The following is a 20,718-nucleotide window of genomic DNA, read 5'->3' as shown; positions in this document are numbered from 1 at the left end:
ATATAAGAATTTCGTTTTATCACATTTTTTCAGTTTCGAAATCAAACTGCCTGAATACCGTCCATTAGGTAAACAGACCCAACAACTAGGGTAAAGCTGAGACTTTGCATTTTTATTTAGTGCAACTGAAATGGGGCTTGATAAATATGGAAACGAGCTTCAGTATCTTGGCTGCATTCCGCAAAAGTCGAAATTCTCTAGCCAGGTCGTTCGATGAGATCGTAACAAATGCTCGGAACAGGGATCAATAACCATAACGTACGCTTGATCGTTAACCATAAAGCTCGCTATTAGAAATTTAAAAAAAAATATAAAAGCTTTTATAGAAGAAACTCAACCCTGCTACCCTTTCAGAAACTAGTCTCAGGCATCCCATACCCATACCCTTACCATGAAAAATGCACCGAATTTGGCATACTATAAAAAGTAGGTATTGTAGTGTCCTTGTCATTGCGCTATTCAGTATTGTATACGACTAATAACAGTTGACCAATCAGAAAAGCACCTAACCTAACTAACCTATATGACAAGTTTATTATCAATGTATCAATTGAGAGAATTACCGCTAAGATATGGTGCGAGCTTTGGCTGCATCAGTTTTGATCCTTGTCTCCAGCTAGGCGTTATCCTTTTCGATTTATGAATAGACTGGGGCTCCGAGAATAGTCATATTCTCATTACCCGTTTTATAATACTTTTCTATGACATAGATAAGGTGAACGCAGTAAAGGGCGGTAAACAAGAATCGTCGTTTAAGTAGCTGCATGTTCTCTTTCATGTTTTCCTTCCATTATTCTATCCTACATTTTATGTATGTTTTTTGACAAGTGATATATGTCGAATTATGATGTAGCAATAGTACTGCCTATAATTCAATTGCTAGCTAGTAGGTAAATCGCGGGTTTTATTTACTGATTGCGTTATTTTGTTTTCTGATTTAATGGGTCGCCTGTTGTATACCGTTCTTTCTTTGCTCTTCACTTGCGTGTTGGTACTCTTGTCCAGGCTACGAAATGTTGCCTTTACTTCGAGGAGAATACTGTATAGTAAAAAAACTGTCTTTATCGTCATTAACTATTGTTATCTCATTAAAAGTGAGGTAACCCAGTCTAGGGTTGATGGATTATACTGGGAGCCTATAGCTGAAAGTGGCTCGTTAAGTTTAAAAATAGCCTCTTCGAACCACAGAATGCAAGTCATTCGACTTTTTACATCTGTCGAGAAACGCCATCGTCCATTTTGGGGTAGGATAATTTTTAAATTAGCCTATGCATCTTCGCCGTCGAATTTTTATCATGGCTAAATAAAAATCCTATATCACACCATTAGATTGTGAAGAGAAACACATGGGATAAATTTGGAAGCAAAGCAAGCGTCCAGAACGCTATTCTTCGTCAGCCAACATACCTATCTTCGATGCCCGAAACAAAGGCAGTGTGCTGTGATCCAAACCAAAACCTGAAAGCAGCCTTGCGGGTATGAGAGGCCTTTCCAACGCTACATAACACTTGGCTAAAATAAAAAGAAAGTCAATAAAAGTCGCGAATATTTTCTGAACAACTAAAGTATATTCACATGTATGTCCGTTTCTGCTAGAGGCCTATATGGGGAAACACGGCATCAGGTCAAGAGATGAGTAAATGCAACATTTCCATATGGTCCACATTAAAAGGCTACATCCATATTCTAGTGTCGTCTCTGTCAGCCATTGCGCAACCGTGTACGACGCATCATCAACCAGAGCGGGAATATGCTGTAGCTGCGGTCACAACCTATCCTATGGCCAACACAACTAGGTCACCCGCGTATTCGACAATAAATTAAATCGCTTTAAAAGCCATGATAGCATAAAGAAAACAGCGGTCTTTCCTACAAGCGTGAGTTACGAAACTCAGAACAATATCCACGGAGCACTCTTGCGCAGCTTTAGGATTGTATTATAACGTATTTTCTGCTCTATTTTATACTTTTGGAGATCTAACGTTTGTACGCTTGCAGATAATATATCAGATAAAATCCACCTATAACAATTATATATATATATATATATATATATACATTCTGTAATGATTTTGAGAGCACGTTATATACATATCATGCAACCTAAAAACTGTTGTAAAAAGTATTGATTTAATTGCCTTCGTTTTAATCAAAGAATAGGATTAGGGGAAAAGATTAGGTTCATTAATTTTAAATGAAACAAGTTTTATCTAAAGCTTACTTGTTGCTTCTTTACCTAAAACTTCAATATTACCTTTACCTTGTTTTTAGTTTGACCACGCAGAAATTCTATGTTTATTCGACGAAATTTTGAATTTTTATCACAAAACTATGACATGCACAGATAATCCACAGCGAAAATGTACGTTGTGTAAAAAATTGACTTTAACCTAAAAACTGACATGTGATACATGCTACACGGGACGACGGATTGTATAGGTATAAAAACTTTGAAAACTGTATAATTATGCAGCTGTATTATTAAACCTTAAAACTGTATAAATATACATCTTTATTAGTTGGATATTCATTTTTGTAACGAACGTTTTTGTAAGCAGATATAGGAGATCTTATCCATTCCAGATTACAAAATATTTCGAAGCTAAGAAAAATTTAGCTAGACAAGAGTAAATAATATTTAGGCTATTCGCCCTCGAGGCAACTACACTCTATGTGGTAGTACAATGGATAGATTTCTCTAATATTTCTTGCCATTTTCTCACAATATATGGGACACGATAACGACGCGCATCTATCTGTTTGCAAAGAGGAACAAAGAAGCCGTACGAAAGAAAAAGTGTCACAAAATAAAGGGCTAACGTGAAATGAAAAACTCTTAGCTAATGCTTAAGAAAGTGCTTAGGCTCGCCGGACACAGCCTGTCTACTAGGACCGTATGCAACCAATTAATACATAATGTCAGTATTATTATTATTTCAATTATTATGATGAAGGGCTATGTACGAACTATAAACTCTGGCCTTCCATTGAATAATAAGTTTAAACAGTTTCTTAAAGTGAAAGATTGTATTGGATAAAACCTCATTTTGAATTTATCACATTTGATTTTTATATTTAGCAAGATATACTCCAATAGTTTCCGCTATGAGGGAACGGCCAGGACGATTTGCACAAGCGAAGAAGGAAATTAACAATGCTCTTGTATTTGGTACAGCCTAAACCTTAATCAGGGAATAATAAAATAGCAAAGCTTGCTTACTTAATATGGATAAATTAGGCTTTACATCTCGATAAAATATAATATTATTTTATTAATGAAAGCTACGTTAAACCTTTTCAGCTCAAGCTTGTTTTAGTAATCTGTTGTGCTACCTGCTTCTGCTGGTGTGTCAAATTGAAGAACAGCCTTCTCCGGGTATAATAGAACGTGTTTGATTTTTTTTTTAAATTTTAAAGCTAAAAAATCTACCGTATTTAACCACAGATAATTTTTAATTAAGTTTCTATTACCAGTAAGATTTAATTAATCCAATGGAAGTGCGAAAACGAAAGCATAGGCTAAAGTAAATGTTAGTGACGTTTAAATACATTTCGACATTTAGCTATAAAGTAATGCTAACATTCTTATTAAAGAAATGCTAATTCCGGGAGGTTTGTCACCCCTTGAACAACTCTGATTCCCTATTTAGACCTATGTTTTTAGATATCAGCTTCTGTGCGTAGTTACATACCACATACTACTGATTCCTCCGATAGCAGGATCCCATTGGATAGACTCGCAAGGTGCGTTCAGTAGATAACTTCCATTTGTGAGCATCAGTCCTCAGCTAACATACACGCTCGCATCACTCTTGCCTTGAGGTGGTCAAGATTATGGCACCAAACGTGTTTAAATACGAATCGTTCAATCACGAAGGGACGCTGAGAAACGTAATCCTTCGCTTCTCACACTATGTAGGAGCACGGTTAATTACCTTTGCTCGGGCAGCAACTACTCGATAAGTTTGAACTATTGCACATATAAATTATTAGCGTTGTACTGTGCCCGAAAGGAAATGTAAAAGGCTATAAAGGCGTCCGCCACATCAGTCCAAAAGACCCTCATTCTCATCTCTATCTATAGGAATGTAAATTTTTGGTAAAATTTAAGTGGACTTTAAGTCAATTTAAGTAAACCGTCCAGTAAATAATAGTAGTTTATTATGACAAAAAATCACACATAATGTAGTCATTAATGAATAGATGTGTAAGGTTATTGCATACGTTACACAGCCATGCGGGTTTCTCGGCCTTTACTTGTAGTGAGATCAGGACGCTGCATGTTAGTCCCACTTGTTTCGGTTGCCTATTTGCCAGTGTACGAATACTATTTCGTTTTCAATTCTATTCCTGTATATTGACCGTTATATTGTATTGGCTGAGCTTTGTTCAGCCAAATGTTTGAAATTATTTGTTGTGAAATGAGATACCATTGATTGCTGCTCGTATCGCCTATACAAAATTTAATTCGCTGCTTTCTTGTATAAATTAAGTTTACCTTTATATAGAAAATCGTATAGTTGTATGAAAGACTTGATTCTAGTCCATGAACCGAAAGGACTGGCTTATAGCTCCGCCATTCTGGGTTGGTGCCCACTTTGACATGCCACCGACCGTTCCACAAAGAAAAAACCTCACTTTCTTTTTTCAAGTGTGTATACAAGGTAGCGGCCTTTCAAAACGGCTAGCACGTAAAAGATAAAACGTGTGGAAACATGAAAACACCATCAATCATCATTGACTATTTTTCAAGTCGTGTCTGTTTATCTCTAATTTTTGTATTGTCCCTTTCATTTGAAGTATATTAGCTACATATGCCTGTTAACCTAAATGTAGGCGCCCGAAGGACAGGCTTTGAATGTTTTTGGCTTTACGCCCGCTATCGCCATTAGGTATTAGGTTAGATGGCTCGGCTGGATCCCAGCGTGCAGCGAAGTAGCGGATGAGCAATACAACAGAGCTGTAACTCCTTTGCTTGCAGACTGGCCAGTCTGGCATCTTGAGTTCAGATCTGTCTTCGATGGATAGCCTAAAATCTGTTCATAGCTGACGAAATTAGACGACAGCCATAAGGGCGTAAACACTAAAAGAATTCCTCGTTCAGACGGGATAAAACATTAAAATAAATGGAATTATAAATCACCACAGCCTGAGGTAACTTATGACTTATGGCTGATGTCTAAGTTCTACACGTACCGTCAACTACTAAAACAATCCTCTGATACGCGGAAGCGGAGCTCATAGCCCATAGACCAAATCAAGTAACAGTTGCAACAAGAAAATCGAGCTTATGTTGCTATGAGATACTCTAGTTGCCTGTGCCCATGGTTAGGCGGAAACAATAACAGTATATGCAGAGACGCCTACGCCCTAACTGCATTACTGAACAACACCAACTCATCACAGATAAAACTTGACGAACAATTTGAACATATCCACCGTCGGGAAATAGAGCAGTCTGCTTTTATCCTGTCAATAGCTCTCATACATCGCCTGCAGGGTATAAATAACTTGTTTGAATTCCATTCTCTGACTCGTAATAGCTGTTTTCTTTTTCTTAAACAGAGAAGTTATTCGAGCACATATAAAATGGTCTTTTGCGGTTTGTATAGCGTAGAGCTATACAAGTATCTCTGTCCATTCACAAAAATTACACAATTACATACAAGCATGATTTAATCCACCGCCGATTGGCATAGTAAACGGTAAATTAGTATCAGAAAACTCACTATTTAGCTTCATTAGAACAAAACATTCCAATACGACATTTTGAGTAACTGGCCCCGATAGACTGCTGATCTTCATGCATGACAGATTGCGTTAGATAAAATCACTTAACATCTACGAAAATTTGTTGCAATTAAACAGTTCTATGAGATTGTGGAAACTTGTGCACAGTGCAGAGAACGGTGCAGAGAACCCCTTTGGATGAGAAGGTTGCCCGTGAGGCTCATGCTCAAGGTTGTGACCTGATTCACTTTGTTAAAGCATACATCCTATATAATTAATAAGTCATCAGGGCAGCTGAATTCCCTAAAACGGAAGGTAAGTGCCAAAGAGAATTTCGACGGAAGATAAAATTCATAAAAAAAACTCTAAACAAAGACGCTTCTCTTTATGACAAATTATATTAGATAACATCTAGAAGGTAACACAAAGTACCACAAACCTTATCAATCGAATTAAATCGACATTCACGAACTGTATAATATTCGCTGCTTTTTTTTTCAAGCTAACAAATAATGTCTTAGGCAGAAGAGTGAAGTATTCCACAGGCGTCATGAAAGCAACGAATTTATAGCCTACTCCATATCCAATGCATTCGTTTAGAGAGAAATGGCGTACAAAGGCTAGGAAACCCGACTCAGTTTAGTATACTGATATTGTCAATGAGCTGTAATCTAAGTATCAGTTTACAGTACTGATCCTTATATTATAGGCCGCTTGTAGCTTTTGATGGCCTTGTTGGATCTATGTAGTCCTTAGATTAATGATATGCATTCCATTCAGCGTTATGTTAACTCCATCCAATCTGATGAAGGACATGGCTTACTCTAACATGAATTATCAAAACTTCACATAAAGAAAAATAAGCTGTTGCAATAAATCAATTTAGAAAAAAAAAGTATTAGCGTTTTTTTTTTCCTAGATTTGATTGATGTGGTTGTGTGTGCGTGTATGTGTATGCATAGCCAGGGGCTGAACGTTTGGTTGAAAGAAACGACCAGGAGTAGTTGTTTTAGGTCCCGCCAGTAATACATACTCCTTCATTCGTGTGAATAAAGAAAGTTTTGTTGGCCATGCGCACGGACAGTATTTATTTGTCGTGACCGTTTTGGTATATAGCTGGACTTCTTGCATTAGTGGAAATACACCAATATGTTAGAATGATCACTCTTGGATCTTCCCTAGTTCGGAGTTCCTCGTCGGGGTTCATTTGTTGGGGGAGGGGGGAGGGGTGCCTCAAATCATTCAACCAAAGTTCCCGTAAATTAACGCCGAATCTGGCCGATATACCAATTCATCACGATGCTCTGCTTTTGTCATTGAGGAACAGGATCGATAACGAGCTGAGGATCCCAACAGTCGCATTCCGAAAGACAACAATCGGGAAAAACTCCTTGGGGATTCTTCGCTACGGGTTTGCATTCCGGATCACAGCTGATCGCCCAGCACCTAAGAAACAAAAAACCGCATCATAGTTCTAAATTAAGCACTAATTCACCACGCTAAATAATCATCAGGAACACCCTCTAAACATTCTGCCAAAGTATCTCTTAAAACCCTTTCTACCACTTAACGACCCTTTCTAAATAGCTTTCACTTGCGCAATGGTGGGACACGAGACTCGCAACGGAGAAGTATCGGGTTTGGTACCGAATTAAAACTCGATAAGTCTTTACACTATTTGAGCCCAGCATATCAGGTCATTGGGAGCTTATGATGGTTGTAGTGGCTACCATGGTAGTTTTTGTCCTTAATGTCTGTTTTTAGCGAGAGTTTTTATTTGTTGTTGCATAGGAAATATAGTGAAGCACATAGCAGGGTTTACTTGTAAATTTGGCTAAAATACATACATACCTATTTTTAGCATGATTATTTTTCATATACTGCATATCTATGTCTACTAATGTTTATTAATAAAATGTATTAATTTAATTGTTTCAACATATAAGTGATACGCGTTATGCTTTTTTGTATAATTTTCGTTGCACTATAGATGCATTTGGAAAATTAAGAGGATATGAGTGCTTCGGACCGACTTTTAAACCGGATCACCGTTGCCATGTAAGTTTTCACCGTTATTTAGGATTGTATTCACACGCCAACCTGATGGTAGCAATCTTAAAGATTTCTTTGATATAATCAATTGCCCTTTAAGGTTAATAGGGACAGAGTCAAGTATGTTGTACACCTGGCCTCAAAGTAACTACCTTCTACTATTTGATTAAAGGCCAGACTAACGGACAGTCTTTTAAATAATGATAAATTATATATTTCCAGTCATAATCTATGACACAACTTAGACCCAGTTAATTAGATCATCAAATAGTCAATCCTTTCATTCTATTGCAAATATCATAACGATATTCGTTCCGATATTGCTGCTATATCTTACGGAGTGTCACTTACGCCTCTCCGATGAATTCTTCTGTTTTCAGATTGCACTGTATCCTCGCGCATAGTGGTGTTCCCATAGACAGAGATTCGGCATCATTTAAAAGTTTTGTCGTATTGGCCTGAGCCGTCACGTTGCATTTGCCTGAGAACAGATTCAGTGCATCGATTTTTTATCCTTGGTCATGAACTAAGCGCATGTCATGCTAAAAAAAGCTATCAAAGCCATCTAGGAAACGGTGGCCGAACAACAGGTATAGGAAACGTACTAAGGAAACAATATAGGCGTTCATTAGGTTAGTAACCTGTATAGTCATACGTTATAGTAGCGTACAACTTTAGCATTAAAAAAGAGGCCTTAGTAAAATAATATGTCCATGTTATAACCATGCAATTTCTCCCGACTCTTGAAGTCGAATAGTACTTAAGGTAGTATTTAGAGTGGCACAAGCCCAGAGACAGCGCGACGCGCCAATTTAGTGGGTACCAGTGCAGCTGAAAAACAGCATAGACTTAGAACTGAGGCTTTGTCTCCAGTTTTACGCTCGGCCTTTTTTTTTCGCCAATTAAGAAGAAGATAAAAAATAAACAGTGGGCTGCGTTTGTAACATAAAATGAATTAACCTAAACTTCTGACTGCGGTGCACTAAATGTATCTCTTGCTAAACGCGCATAAAGCCTTCGTCAGCTGTTGGCGTTCGATCTTTCGGGATAACTATTAGCCGCAGTAAATTAATTCGTTTCCAAACCAGTTTATTTCTCTACGAGTAATTTTTTTTTGTATAAATTTTTGGCTACCTCTCACTATGCCCACATCCGTATTTTTCTTTTTGATGGAATTCTTTTGCTGCATACATATCTGTTCGAGATACAGAATGTATACGTTCGTTATTTGTATTAGATTTGTATCAAATTTGTGCAGTAAGTAGAAAATTATAAGAAACTGCCAACGATCTATTTCACGTCACTAAACTAACATAAAATCAACTATAATTGATTAATATACTATTTCCATGGAGGATTTACATGATTACTCATACACTTACTATTGCGCTACTACGCTTGTTTAGTAAACGCGATTGAAGGGAAAATTAAACATCAACGAATGTCTGCCTTGTATTTCACGTAAGCATACTCAATATGCACTGTGCAAACGCAGAGCAGCTATATGGGACCTGAACGCAACGCCAGGGGGGCACAGTGTAGATTTAACACACGGCCCCAAGCCTGAATTCAATAAGAACAAATTCGTGGCCTACCCTGTAAAAGGCTAGGTTGGCAGTCTTTGATGACAGGCATTAAATAGATCTGGTACATCCCACATGATCCTGTTGCTGCACTCAGACATATATAACTGGCACAAGTTCAAATTCGTTTTATAGAAGACATTTTGAATCTACTTGTTCTTTACCGTGGACATTGCTGATTTCTGTTAATGAAGGAAAATCAAAAAGTTTCTTCTTATTAATTTGTATAGAAGAACCGGCCGATATTTGCGACGATATTTTAGCTAGAACATTTCTTAATCGCAGCCATTTGCACATACCATCGACGATAGAAATCCTGCCTCGGAACATCGACGCGTCGATGGGCCACCAGAGGAGCCCGACCATCGCGCACAATACTAATGGAGTGAGGACGCTCGTAGCGTGCTGCATCCCTCGTACGTGTAGTCAGCCACACACACAAAAACGTGGACTCGATTGGACGCTCGATCAGGATGAAGACTGCCCTGGGTGCTGCTGTTAATCAAGTGGCGCTGTTGCGCAACGCCAGCCAACAATCCTCGTTGGTACGCAATATCCGACGCCGCCGTGTTTGGCACTGAGAGAAATACACGTTAGCCGACCAAAGGAACGTCAAGACTCCCCGATACCCTCGACAATTCAGGACTGGATAAAGCATGCGGCTCGCCAGGCGAGGATGTCATCGAGTGAAGAGTACCCGCCATGCTCAGCCAAGGACTATCTGGTCTGTTTGGAAAGTTATGTTTGGAAACTACATACTGTTAAAAACCTTACTTTATTCTTCTCGAAAGCTCATTCTTCGTTGTTTGTGTGATATTTGATGACAATGAAATGACACTGGCGTGCAAACCTTTTCCTCATTTCCTTCACTCCGGATTCATATTGACAACAAAACATAATAACTCTGTAGCCTTGTTCTAGTTACCCTAATTGAACCCAAAACTAAACAAACACAACTACCGTAAGTGTACTGTCAAACATATTCCATGTTTTCAACCTTATAATTGTTATCAAAGCGCTGGTTCAGTTCTGAATAGCTACCTTTTTGGTTGGATCCACGAACGTTGCCTTTTACTATCCATGTGTTTTCTATGGGACTAAATAATCTTAATGGAAGGGTCTCAAGCGGAAGCGCACATCAATCACATTGTAATCTAGCTTTTCTTGCCTAGCCAACGATTGACGTAGACGCCAGGGTATCTGCTGGGAGCGGAACTGGGTTGAATATTCTTGATGCTATTTTCCAATGAAGCCAACAGTGTTTGATAGGTTGCATGTAAACAAGTCCCTGCATGCTTTATTGATTAATTAGCCTTCTGGCAGCCAATGTGTGCCAACAGTAGTAATGTATTTAAAGAATGACTAATTCCCGTATCTCGTTTAGGGTCATTAGTGTAATATCAGTAAGTCTTTTAATAAATACTAAATCAATAGAACGAAGCCCCTTCCGCATGCTCTATATAGTATCTGTTCCGCATGCTCTATATAGTTCCTTATCTGAAGTACTGAGTTGCAGCACAAACAAATTCTACTATGAGCACGCGAATTGGCGTTATGCCAAGCCATCCTGTGTCTCCTTTAGTTGAACGATGTTAGGATAATCGCGCCCTAAAGGCAACCCCAATGGCTTAGGTAGGCATGGTTCTGAAACGTCTATGCTTTGAGATTGCCGTGACGCCACTTGCACAACTTCATCCCAACAACAGGAGGTTTACTTTACTTTCTCTATCTGTACTGCCTGAAGCTTTTTTGACCCATGTCGCCAAACTCGTAACGCTTCAGATGTCATTGCGCCACTATTTTCGATTAGGTACAAGATCGACAAATAGAATGTTGGTTTATGTTCGTGTGAAATTATTTATCTTATTTGCTTTATTATTATAGCGTCACCTTCTAGGCTACCAAGTACTTCCTTCTATTGCCCACATGCCTCAATAGCGGTCGGGTCGGCGGTTTATCCACAAAAGCCCTGCGTTTAAGCTTTTGAGAATAGTCATTCATTAACGCGCTTTATGCTACAAGATGTGACCGCAATTCCCATGCTGACTATAAGCATGTTGAAACACTCGATCGTCAAGCCTACATATTTAACTTCACTTTATATTAAAATAATGATCATAATAATTTCTATTTATTACTATTCTGCAATTTTTCGGTTACAACAAATTTGCATGGACTGCGCATTAGCGGTCTAGTAGGGTTCCTTGGTGATAGGGTAACTCTGAAATAACATTTATGATAGCAAAAAACGATTGCTAAAAAGCGACGCATCATGGAACTGTTCGCATAAAATCTGACTCAAATGAAATGAGTCAATAAGCCTGATGAGTTGAATCCGTACAGCCTGGAACTATTCAATTTTTGACAAAAAGTTAATGTTCTACCATATTTCTGGTCTGAAGTGGTAATGGCCAAAAATAGAAGTGCTGTCTGTTGGAGGAATAACAGAAACATTTCTATCCTGCTTGCATCGATAGCCATATCACAACTTAGCTGCTTTCTGAATAAATTTTGTTCCGTCCTTTACATCAAACAAACAGCGGTAACGAAGCCCATAGCCTCGCTTCTCACAATACTCCTTCACCGGCGGTTTAACACGTCAGTCCTTAATAAAGCTTTAGTTTCCTCCATAACGCGCACTCGGTCAACCGACAGCTCAAGGCCAAGGAAGACCGGGGGATTGGAATAATACCCTCACCTTCGACCCTCCTCTCCTACAAGCGCGGAGTCATGGAAACCGCTAGCGGGCATCCCGCTCCTGACAAGGGGTGACTCCGGTGGCTAAGTCCTGCTTATTCTAATAGTCTACGGAAGTTTTGCCATTGGGTTGTATTGTAGTTCGACATGAGTTCGCTGGTTCGCTTCACGAAGTGCTAGCAGACGAAGGGGCCACACACTTCAAATAACGACACGACCTCAGACAGCCTCGAATAGGAATACAGTACGCCACACAGCTGACTCACACCGCGGCCGCCGCGACCGTCGTACCTTTCGACAGCTCTGGTTATTCAACGAAACTGTGGTACTGCAAAATGCGAATGTTGGTGGCCTCTTCTCTAGTAAGCAAGGCTTGAACGGTATGCACAGCTGTCAATCAAGTACAAATGGCTCTTACTTGCAACACGTGGATGTTTGTTTTGACAACCAGTTGACTGACCTTCTGCCAACCGTACGCCATACCATACACCGGTCGGTACACAAAACGTCAAGGTGGGCCGGTATGGGTCACATTGCCACACATATCCAACTGGCAGCAGCTTACTATACTCAGAATTTCGCAATAGAACAAGGAGATTCGCTTTAAGGTGGTACACATCGGAGCCGCTATTTGTCGCTTTTAAAGAAAATCAGTGTCTACTACTGTATCACGCGGCGTTGTGTTGATCGCTGCTGGCAGAATGAGCGCAAAGTCGGGAAAGTCGGAGAGCGTCAAAGTGATCGTTAGATGTCGATTAATGAGTGACAAAGAGAAGGAGTCGCATCATCGACGTGTCGTGACAATCCACCCTGAACGGAATTCTATCGAGTTGACAAAAGCTGACGAAGAGCCAAAGCAGTTTACATTTGATGCCGTGTACGACGAGCATGCGACCCAAAAACAGCTATACAATGAAACATTTAGCCCACTGGTTGACTCTGTTCTCGAAGGCTTTAATGGAACCATATTCGCATATGGACAGACAGGTACAGGCAAAACATACACGATGGAAGGTATTCGCACTGATCCGGAAAGGCGAGGTGTCATACCAAATTCGTTCCAGCACATCTTTGACCATATACGAAAGTCACGCAATAAACAGTACCTCGTACGTGCCTCTTATCTGGAAATCTATCAGGAAGAGATCAGAGATTTAATTGCGAAGGATCAAAGTACAAAACTCGAACTTAAGGAGCGTCCAGACACCGGTGTCCATGTCAAAGATCTTAGTTCGTTCGTATGCAAATCGGTTCAAGAAATCGAACGAGTTATGACAGTCGGCAATCAGAACCGTGCTGTGGGTAGAACCAATATGAATTTACACAGCTCTCGATCGCATGCCATCTTCATCATTACAGTGGAGCATAGTGACATCGAAGAACACACTGAGTCTGCAGCGACGATTCGTGTAGGCAAGCTGAACCTCGTCGACCTAGCAGGATCAGAACGACAAAGCAAAACGAACGCGCAGGGTACCATGCAGAAGGAGGCGATCAAGATTAACCTTAGTCTATCGGCATTGGGTAATGTTATCTCAAGTCTTGTTGACGGCAAGTCGACCCACGTGCCATATCGAGACTCGAAACTTACACGACTGCTGGAAGATTCGCTGGGAGGAAATGCCAAGACGATAATGATCGCAAACATTGGTCCTTCGCACTGGAATTATGAGGAAACTTTAACTACTTTACGATATGCTAGTCGAGCCAAGAATATTAAGAACAAGCCCAAGGTGAATGAGGACCCGAAGGACGCGCTGCTCCGTGAGTTTCAACTGGAGATTGCTAGATTGAAAATGCAACTAGAGGAAAAGGGCAAACGAAAGGGAAAGTCAAAAAGCGCAGTGAGTCGCTCGTCCATCAATTCGGACAGCTCTGCGGATGGGGGCGGTCTAATGAGTCCTGACGTCGCCGATGTCGAATATACGGAAAAACTAGCTGCAAAAGTTGCTGCCCTCGAAAGTAAACTTCTTGGGGGAAAAGATATTATTGAGCATACGAATGAGCAGGAGCGTGCGCTTGAATTGAAGCGAAAAGAAATTGCAGAACAGAAACGCATCGAGCGGGAGATAGTGAAAAAACTGGAGTTGCATGAAGAAAGTGCCTCCGAAATTCGGGAGGGTTACACGAGCCTACAGCAGGAGGTCGATGCTAAGACAAAAAAGTTGCGTAAACTTTACGGAAAACTGCAAGCAGCGAAAATCGACATTAAAGATCTCACCGAAGAGAATAATCGTGAACGAAGAGAGCTCGAGGCAACACAGCATGAGCTAACTAAAGAGCTAAAACTGAAATATATGATTATTGAAAATTTTATACCTGTCCAAGAAAAGGCGAAGATACTATCACGCATTGTGTACGACGACGAGACAGAAAGTTGGGATCTGCTGCCATATTCAATGGTGCTCAACAATGAGCTCGGTACTTCGGCAGTGCATCCATTAGCAGATAGCCACAATCCGAAACGCTTGGTACACGATATGGCCCATAAGCGATATAAGGTCGCTGACGCAAGCCAGGTTAGTCTCGGCCTGGAGTTCGTGGATCTTCGTGTTCGCGAATATCACCCGCCCAAAGTGTCACCCACCCTTCAGACTCTTCTCGACGACGTCATGAAGCCTTTACCCGATCTGGAAGTTGACGCAGGTCTACCACAGTACAAGCTGGTTCACATGCCCTCAAGCAAGTCCAAAGGCCGTCGCTCACCCAAATCACCTTCCGCATCATCAAGAAGTTATTACAAGTGATTTTTAGAGTCGAACATTTTGGACTTGGTACAGTTTACTCTGTCTATGTGAATCATACAAAACTGGAACGAGCAGGCAACGGGCCTGCGTCAATGTACTATTCTAATTTTTGTCATCAATTAGGATAACGATAGATATATATCATCACTTCCATAATTGCCTTCAAGACTATAGGACCAAAAAGTTGCCTTTGTCCGAATGTTGAGCAAAAATCACAATGGTGACATAACACAAATTACAAAACGTATAGCGTTAATGCAAATAATTGTCCAAAACAAATATAGTTCTTGCTTATACTATATTTTGCCATGTGCCTACGAAGAGAAAATAAATCAAGTCATAGACTTTAACAAATGACATCAGTGTGCTTCACTATTGTCGAATACAGTTGTTTGTCATAAAAATCTCAATAATTGCCTAGGTTATGAATATGATTAATAAAAATATCCAGTACAGTTTCTCCGGAGATCGCGTAGCACTCATATGGTTGTCTATCTGTTCGCTCTACTGAGTTCGAGTTTACGAGTGGCCCATGAATCTTTACGGTTTAGCTCTTCTTATTTCTAGGAAACCTAGAGCAATTTCTTGCAGTCATTGCGCTTAAATATCGAAACCAACAACTTAGAACTTAGAGAAAATGTGTTTTACCACTGACTTGAACCAGCAGACTCCGGCTTAGCAGCTTTGTTGTTCTGTGTTTTGTTGACGTTTCATTCATCAAGGTTCTATGATGAATTTATCTTTAAGTGATGTAGCACTGGTATAGAGCTGACCTGCATTCATATGGACGCGGTGTGCGTTTTTAAAACTATAGAAGCACTGAATGGTCTACGGCATAATATTTACATGAATTGATCTAGCTGCTCGTAATAAAGTTCAGAGAGTTCTATTACATTCATTCCTATTGTTAGTCTATTTCCGTGAATGTAGTTTGATTAGCGTGCCATCACCAGCCCGTTTTTGTCCTTCTTTCTGCATTTCTCCTATATTCTGCCAGTGCACGCTTTTATAAATGCAAGGAGAAGATGAAACCTAGATTGCCCAAGCTTATGTAATAGCAGCAGGGTAAAACTAGTATGAAAATTAATTTTACCATCTACTAAATATAACAACAATGAGTTCATGCTGTATTGAAGCTTTCGTAAGTACAAGCTTGTGAAGATAGCGTATGTGAAATAATTGAGTGATCCCAATTGAGCGACTGACTACCCAGTGTATAGCTATGTTTGTGCTAGCTTACTATAGACGGTGGCGGCGCATAATGCTCAATAAATTCTGAAAATTTAATGGCTAAAGACGTGCAGCTCGGAACGTGCTAGAACCTTAGAACCGTTTCGTGTCGCACATCAGCTGTCTAGTGCAATGCTAGCGCAGTTTGGGACGTCAACCCAAAAATATTCATTTATATTCAAGATGAAAGGCCGCGCCAAACTGAATAGAGCGTTGAGGGGTTTCAATCGTTGAACTTACTAAAACAGTAATAAATGTAAGACATATTATAGTACAATTCAGTGGGTGCTTCAGCTATAACTAATATCATCAATTGACTTAAAATAACTATTCATATTTCCAAGCGGTCGGCATAACCGTGACACAATAGCATGCCTTTCAATCTAGCGCCAAAACAATGCAAGCGTTTGTTTAGCTGATCTGTGGCGCAGACCAAATGCGGTCGGTTCGCAACGACTCGTCCATAGTGGTCCACAAGAGTAGCCGTAAGATTTTAACGTCCTGAAATTACTTCTAGCGTTCATTGATGGAAGAACTACCTACAGCTGCGCTGTAGATAATGTACAGAAAGATTACGGAAGAAGACATGAAATTCACGCGAGAGTGTTCCATATTACTCTTGCTTCAACTACAGCACACACTTTTATCCTTCAGAATAATTAAACAAATGTTAATTTCGCTTGTTCGTTCCGAAGTAACTTCATAAAATTCAAGATCCTTAAGTTTCAAATCGGGTACTCTCATTACTCCGTCCAGTCCAACTTCAATGTTTTTTCTCGATCAGTCGCCGATCCGTTACTTGAAACGGACTACACCCCCGACTCCAGATTTTCAACTATTACTAGAATACAACGCCCTTAGCATTGATTTCCGCCACCTTGAACAAGATCTAAAATAAAAGTCAACGGTGCTCTGCTCATTTATAATCACTCATTCAGAGATGGTTTGCTGAGTGTTACGCCAGATCCTATCAAGGAACCACTTCTTTATTTGACTTTAAAGAATTGTACGACCATTAGTGTGTGTTGCCTGGAACGTTAATTTAGTTACCTTCACTAATGGCCGCACATTCAGATCCCGAACTGTGAGAAATCGTAAAATCTACGAGACCAAGACCTCAATAATTCTCGGAATACATTGAAATAGGAATTCTGATAAAGTTTTGTATTGTGTATATATATAGGTATATATAAACCGCACTGGCTTCAACAGCCCCCAATAAGTTCAAAATTAGACCCATTCACTCGAATTTGCACTTTCAGGTCAAAATTTTACGATGCCAGCTTTTAATGCTTAAGGAAAGCCTAAACTCTGGTTAATATTCTACAATTATTTCCTTTGTACTATACAAATTTGTAGCACACTCTCAAACGCACATTTTAACTTCCGCTGACACAACCTTTGTGCCACGTTAATGTTGCAGGATAGGTTAACATCTTTAGGAGCTGGCGCGATTTTAAATAAAGCATGACATCCTCGTAAACATGTGGTTCAATTATTTCTACTCCTTTTTACTTCAAAGAACAAACATCCCTACATCTTTTACATCTTGTGAACTTTGGTTGGTCTACCATGAAATTGTGAAGCGTTAACACTTCCTACTTGTTGGTAAGTCAGCACCTACCTATTTTCTTCTTTTAAGCTGAATTATCCGTCAGCACTTACTTCAATGTTCAGGATTGTTATATAAACATAATTTCTAAGGACCTACTAAATAAAAAGCTTATTCTAGGTTCAGTTAGCTGTGTCGAAGTAGTTTTGATTTCGCATCATTTACTTGATATGAACTATATTTTTTCCGAACTAATTTTCGGTATTTTTACCTGAAGAACCAGCCATAAAAACAACATCCGTTTTGCAGTTGTGAATACATAACTGCCATATTTTTATTTTAGTCACGGATACAATTTTGTTTTTATTTCTTGGAACAACGTTGCTTAACAGTCAGACATCAGAGATAAATGTCTAGTTTTTCGAAAAAAACAATGGCAAGGAATTAATTACCATATTTAAACCCAAATATACCAACATAAAAAAAAATACTTAGAACGAGAGTTGTTAGCGTCTGTATCTAATGGCTTAGCCAACGGGACGAAAAAACGGGGAATTGAAGAAGTGTCCATAAAATGTTAACGTGCAAATATCTTTTTTGTGTCCAACCCTTACCGCATAATCATATTCAAGCGAATTGCATTGCAAATAGGTGTTAACAATCTTGAATCTTTGGCATTCGTCCTAGCCAGACCAATCTTCAAAAATACCTAATTACTGAGTGGATCCATAGCGTTGCAGCTGGTTACACACTATTTTTTGAACGTTCATCTTGATAATAGTAGTATGTACAGCGAAAAAACGTCCCCTAAATCGATCTTTGCCATCGCTCTTGTATTCCTTAATTTTTAAGTAAATTTTTTGAATTCGGTTCCATCGGGAGGCTTAACCTCGACCTTTCTCTGACTTATGTCTCCCCAATTGGTAGATAAGACGGTGCCTCCACTTTCGACAAATGATTTGTTCATCGCCTTGCGAACCTCATCATCTCCGTCCTGATAAATCTTTTTAAAGAGCTCATTGACCGCCTGCGAAATCGAATAAACAAGTGTTACTTCAGGAAATTAATCATATTCTTCATTGGGCTGGCTAACAGGTCGTTTTGTGGTCTTCAATTCAACACGAGATTCTGTTATATCATCGCGTTGTCGACCAGTGAAATTCGATGTGCAACGTAATATGCCGGACTGTATTTTATCCATAAACACAACTAATAATTTACATCCATGCCTTCTCCAACAACTGAGCCGAACTAGAATAGAATGCCTCTTGAATGAGTTAGTTGCATAAAGCCGTTTAACACCAGTAGAGATTTTGTTCATTGAGAAAAGATCGCCCACTGTCAGTTAATGATCGACAAAATAAGCAGAAAATCGACCACTAAAGGACGGCAACAGTTACTGGTTCACCGATGGTCTAAACGCGTACGATTTTTCTGCGGGGTTTTTGATTAAGTTTTAGGCCATTTCATGGCAAACTGTGGACCGATGTGTGTTCATATATACGAGCTCTAACACGTACCTGTTCTCCCTCTGGTTTCTCTTCTTTCTCCATTCTTTCAATCTCCTTTTCAAGCTTGTCCCAGTCATGCGCTTTGGTGCACGACGATGGATAACGCGGCATATCTGAGATTTGATTAGGACCAACCATCTTTGGTTCAACGCCAGCGGTGGCGCCATCTTTGCGGACGAGCGAAGACCATCGCACAGCCTGTGTCTTGGCCAATCGAATTTCGATTTTTGACGATAACACTTTATACGAGGATTTCTCAGGATGAATATCGTGAGCCAACATCAAGTCGAGATTATAATCTCCTGATAAAAGTTTTACAGTAACAGATAATGTGTCTGAAGTAAAGTTCACATTAACATCGTCAGCCTTTTGATTTTTTAGAAGAATTTCGACAACCACGTGGGATTCTGTCTGGTACCAGTCATGGCGCGTCTGAAAACGTATACCGGAGTAAATGACTTCAGTTAAATTAGTTCTGTATGAATCGCCATCGGTAAACGGCCGGCTGAATATCGGTCGATCACGAATACAACAAGAACGTATAGTAGCTCCGCTGTCGGCACGGGTAAAATCTTTAAATCGAGCAGATACATTTTCCGATTTAGTAGCCAAACACGTTCGATTAGAGTCAAATATTAAACTAGCTTCAGACTGAATAAGGTAAAGTGTTTAATCTTTCATCGAATAGCTGCTCGTGATAATACCAAGTACACCTGAAAATCATATACGTAGTAGTATGTAACAGACAAGCGTACTCAAGTTCGTTCAAAAGGTTCCATAATGCGGCCACAAGTCAAAACCTTAACCTACAAGATCTCTCAGTATCAAACGTGGAAAGATGTCTGAGCATCGTTATGTCCACGGTCTGATTTTGCACTAGTATAACAACCACATTGAAAAATAATAAAACTAATAACCTAACGCAGCTCCATAACTATTTTCAAACACATCCATACAAAAAATCGATTGCGTAATCAACATTTATAGCTTTCTGATATACTGTAATACAAGAGATACCCGGTTTGAGAACAATCCGCGATTATCCCTTAAAGGAGGTTTGTGGTATTTTCGTACAGATCGTTAGCCAGTAAATATTGCTAACTACCAAATCCTGTTAGTTACGAATAACAATAATGTTATCCTAAGAAGGTGTGAGACTTGAAAGCACGTACTACTGACTACTTCGATACGTGTGACGACTTTAGTATTGTGCAAAAAGAAATTCACCTGAATCAACTTTTACCCAATGGCCCGGATCTACTGATTATCTACAGGGATTCGTAATTATACTGAAGTGGGTATACGCGAATTTGATTTCTCGATTAGTTAAACCGAGTTCCGACAGCACGAACTTTCTAGGATTTTGGCTATATGCGTTTTCACCAATTTACCTGAGCCATGGCGTTTTCTAAGAGGCTAAGATCCTGTAGGACGCACAATATTCTAGTTCAATCGCTTTCACTTTACTATAGAGACGCTCTGTCTTACGGAACGTGATCAAAGAGACAGTGCAGTTGACTGTTTGAAACTATAGAAGTGTTCAGATCGGCCCTTATTTGTTTTGCGCCGTGTGATCTGTCCACATGTTTATTCGAATGTTCGATAGAAACTTCTAC

At 39.6% G+C, this 20,718-nt stretch overlaps 3 protein-coding genes across 5 annotated transcripts in view; 1 reads left to right on the top strand and 2 right to left on the bottom strand.

Annotated features, from left to right (window-relative positions):
- LOC111247441 (kinesin-like protein KIF3B) overlaps window positions 1-15,192 on the top strand; it is a 22,935-nt gene extending 7,743 nt beyond the window's left edge. Inside the window, exons 2-5 of one of the 3 annotated variants that reach the window (XR_015323346.1) lie at window positions 7,721-7,788; window positions 8,163-8,372; window positions 9,651-10,089; window positions 11,906-12,027. Coding sequence is in view for 2 of the 3 variants with exons in the window: in XM_086983070.1 (XP_086839196.1) it covers window positions 12,764-14,809 (2,046 nt within the window). In the remaining variant the exon portion in view is untranslated. Of the gene's footprint in view, window positions 1-7,720; window positions 7,789-8,162; window positions 8,373-9,650; window positions 10,090-11,905 lie in introns of those variants that run through there. The other 2 variants (XM_022798349.2, XM_086983070.1) reach the window with 2 other exon arrangements.
- LOC111248148 (uncharacterized) lies at window positions 4,145-9,802 on the bottom strand. The gene is made up of 3 exons (XM_022799975.2): window positions 9,665-9,802; window positions 8,134-8,263; window positions 4,145-7,176 (listed from the first exon to the last, which is right to left on the bottom strand). The coding sequence occupies exons 1-3, from the start codon at window positions 9,774-9,776 to the stop codon at window positions 7,044-7,046; spliced, it is 375 nt and encodes a 124-aa protein (XP_022655710.1). The 5' UTR covers window positions 9,777-9,802; the 3' UTR covers window positions 4,145-7,043.
- A 2,696-nt stretch (window positions 15,193-17,888) lies between the features above and the next one.
- On the bottom strand, window positions 17,889-20,685 carry Sgt1 (suppressor of G2 allele of skp1). The gene is made up of 3 exons (XM_022798352.2): window positions 20,494-20,685; window positions 19,112-19,534; window positions 17,889-18,618 (listed from the first exon to the last, which is right to left on the bottom strand). The coding sequence occupies exons 1-3, from the start codon at window positions 20,500-20,502 to the stop codon at window positions 18,439-18,441; spliced, it is 612 nt and encodes a 203-aa protein (XP_022654087.1). The 5' UTR covers window positions 20,503-20,685; the 3' UTR covers window positions 17,889-18,438.
- Between the last annotated feature and the right edge of the window lie 33 nt (window positions 20,686-20,718).

Source organism: Varroa destructor, unplaced genomic scaffold (genome assembly GCF_002443255.2).
Source record: "Varroa destructor unplaced genomic scaffold, Vdes_3.0 BEIS01000003.1, whole genome shotgun sequence".
In the NCBI taxonomy this organism is placed as follows: Eukaryota; Metazoa; Arthropoda; class Arachnida; order Mesostigmata; family Varroidae; genus Varroa; species Varroa destructor.
The sequence above is the reverse complement of the archived record's forward strand: the minus strand, read 5'-3'. Positions and strand labels throughout refer to the sequence as shown.

What these genes read in the sequence shown, in the direction of transcription:
- LOC111248148 (XM_022799975.2), bottom strand. Translation starts at nt 9,776, where the DNA reads ATGCAGCACGCTACGAGCGTCCTCACTCCATTAGTATTGTGCGCGATG. An exon ending in CAGGATTTCTATCGTCGATG is followed by an intron (nt 8,264 to 9,664) that starts GTATGTGCAAAT and finishes ATCTGTTCTCAG; the next exon opens with GCAAATGCAACGTGACGGCT. An exon ending in GAAGAATTCATCGGAGAGGC is followed by an intron (nt 7,177 to 8,133) that starts GTAAGTGACACT and finishes TTTGTTTCTTAG; the next exon opens with GTGCTGGGCGATCAGCTGTG.
- Sgt1 (XM_022798352.2), bottom strand. An exon ending in AGAAACCAGAGGGAGAACAG is followed by an intron (nt 18,619 to 19,111) that starts GTACGTGTTAGA and finishes TCGATTTCGCAG; the next exon opens with GCGGTCAATGAGCTCTTTAA.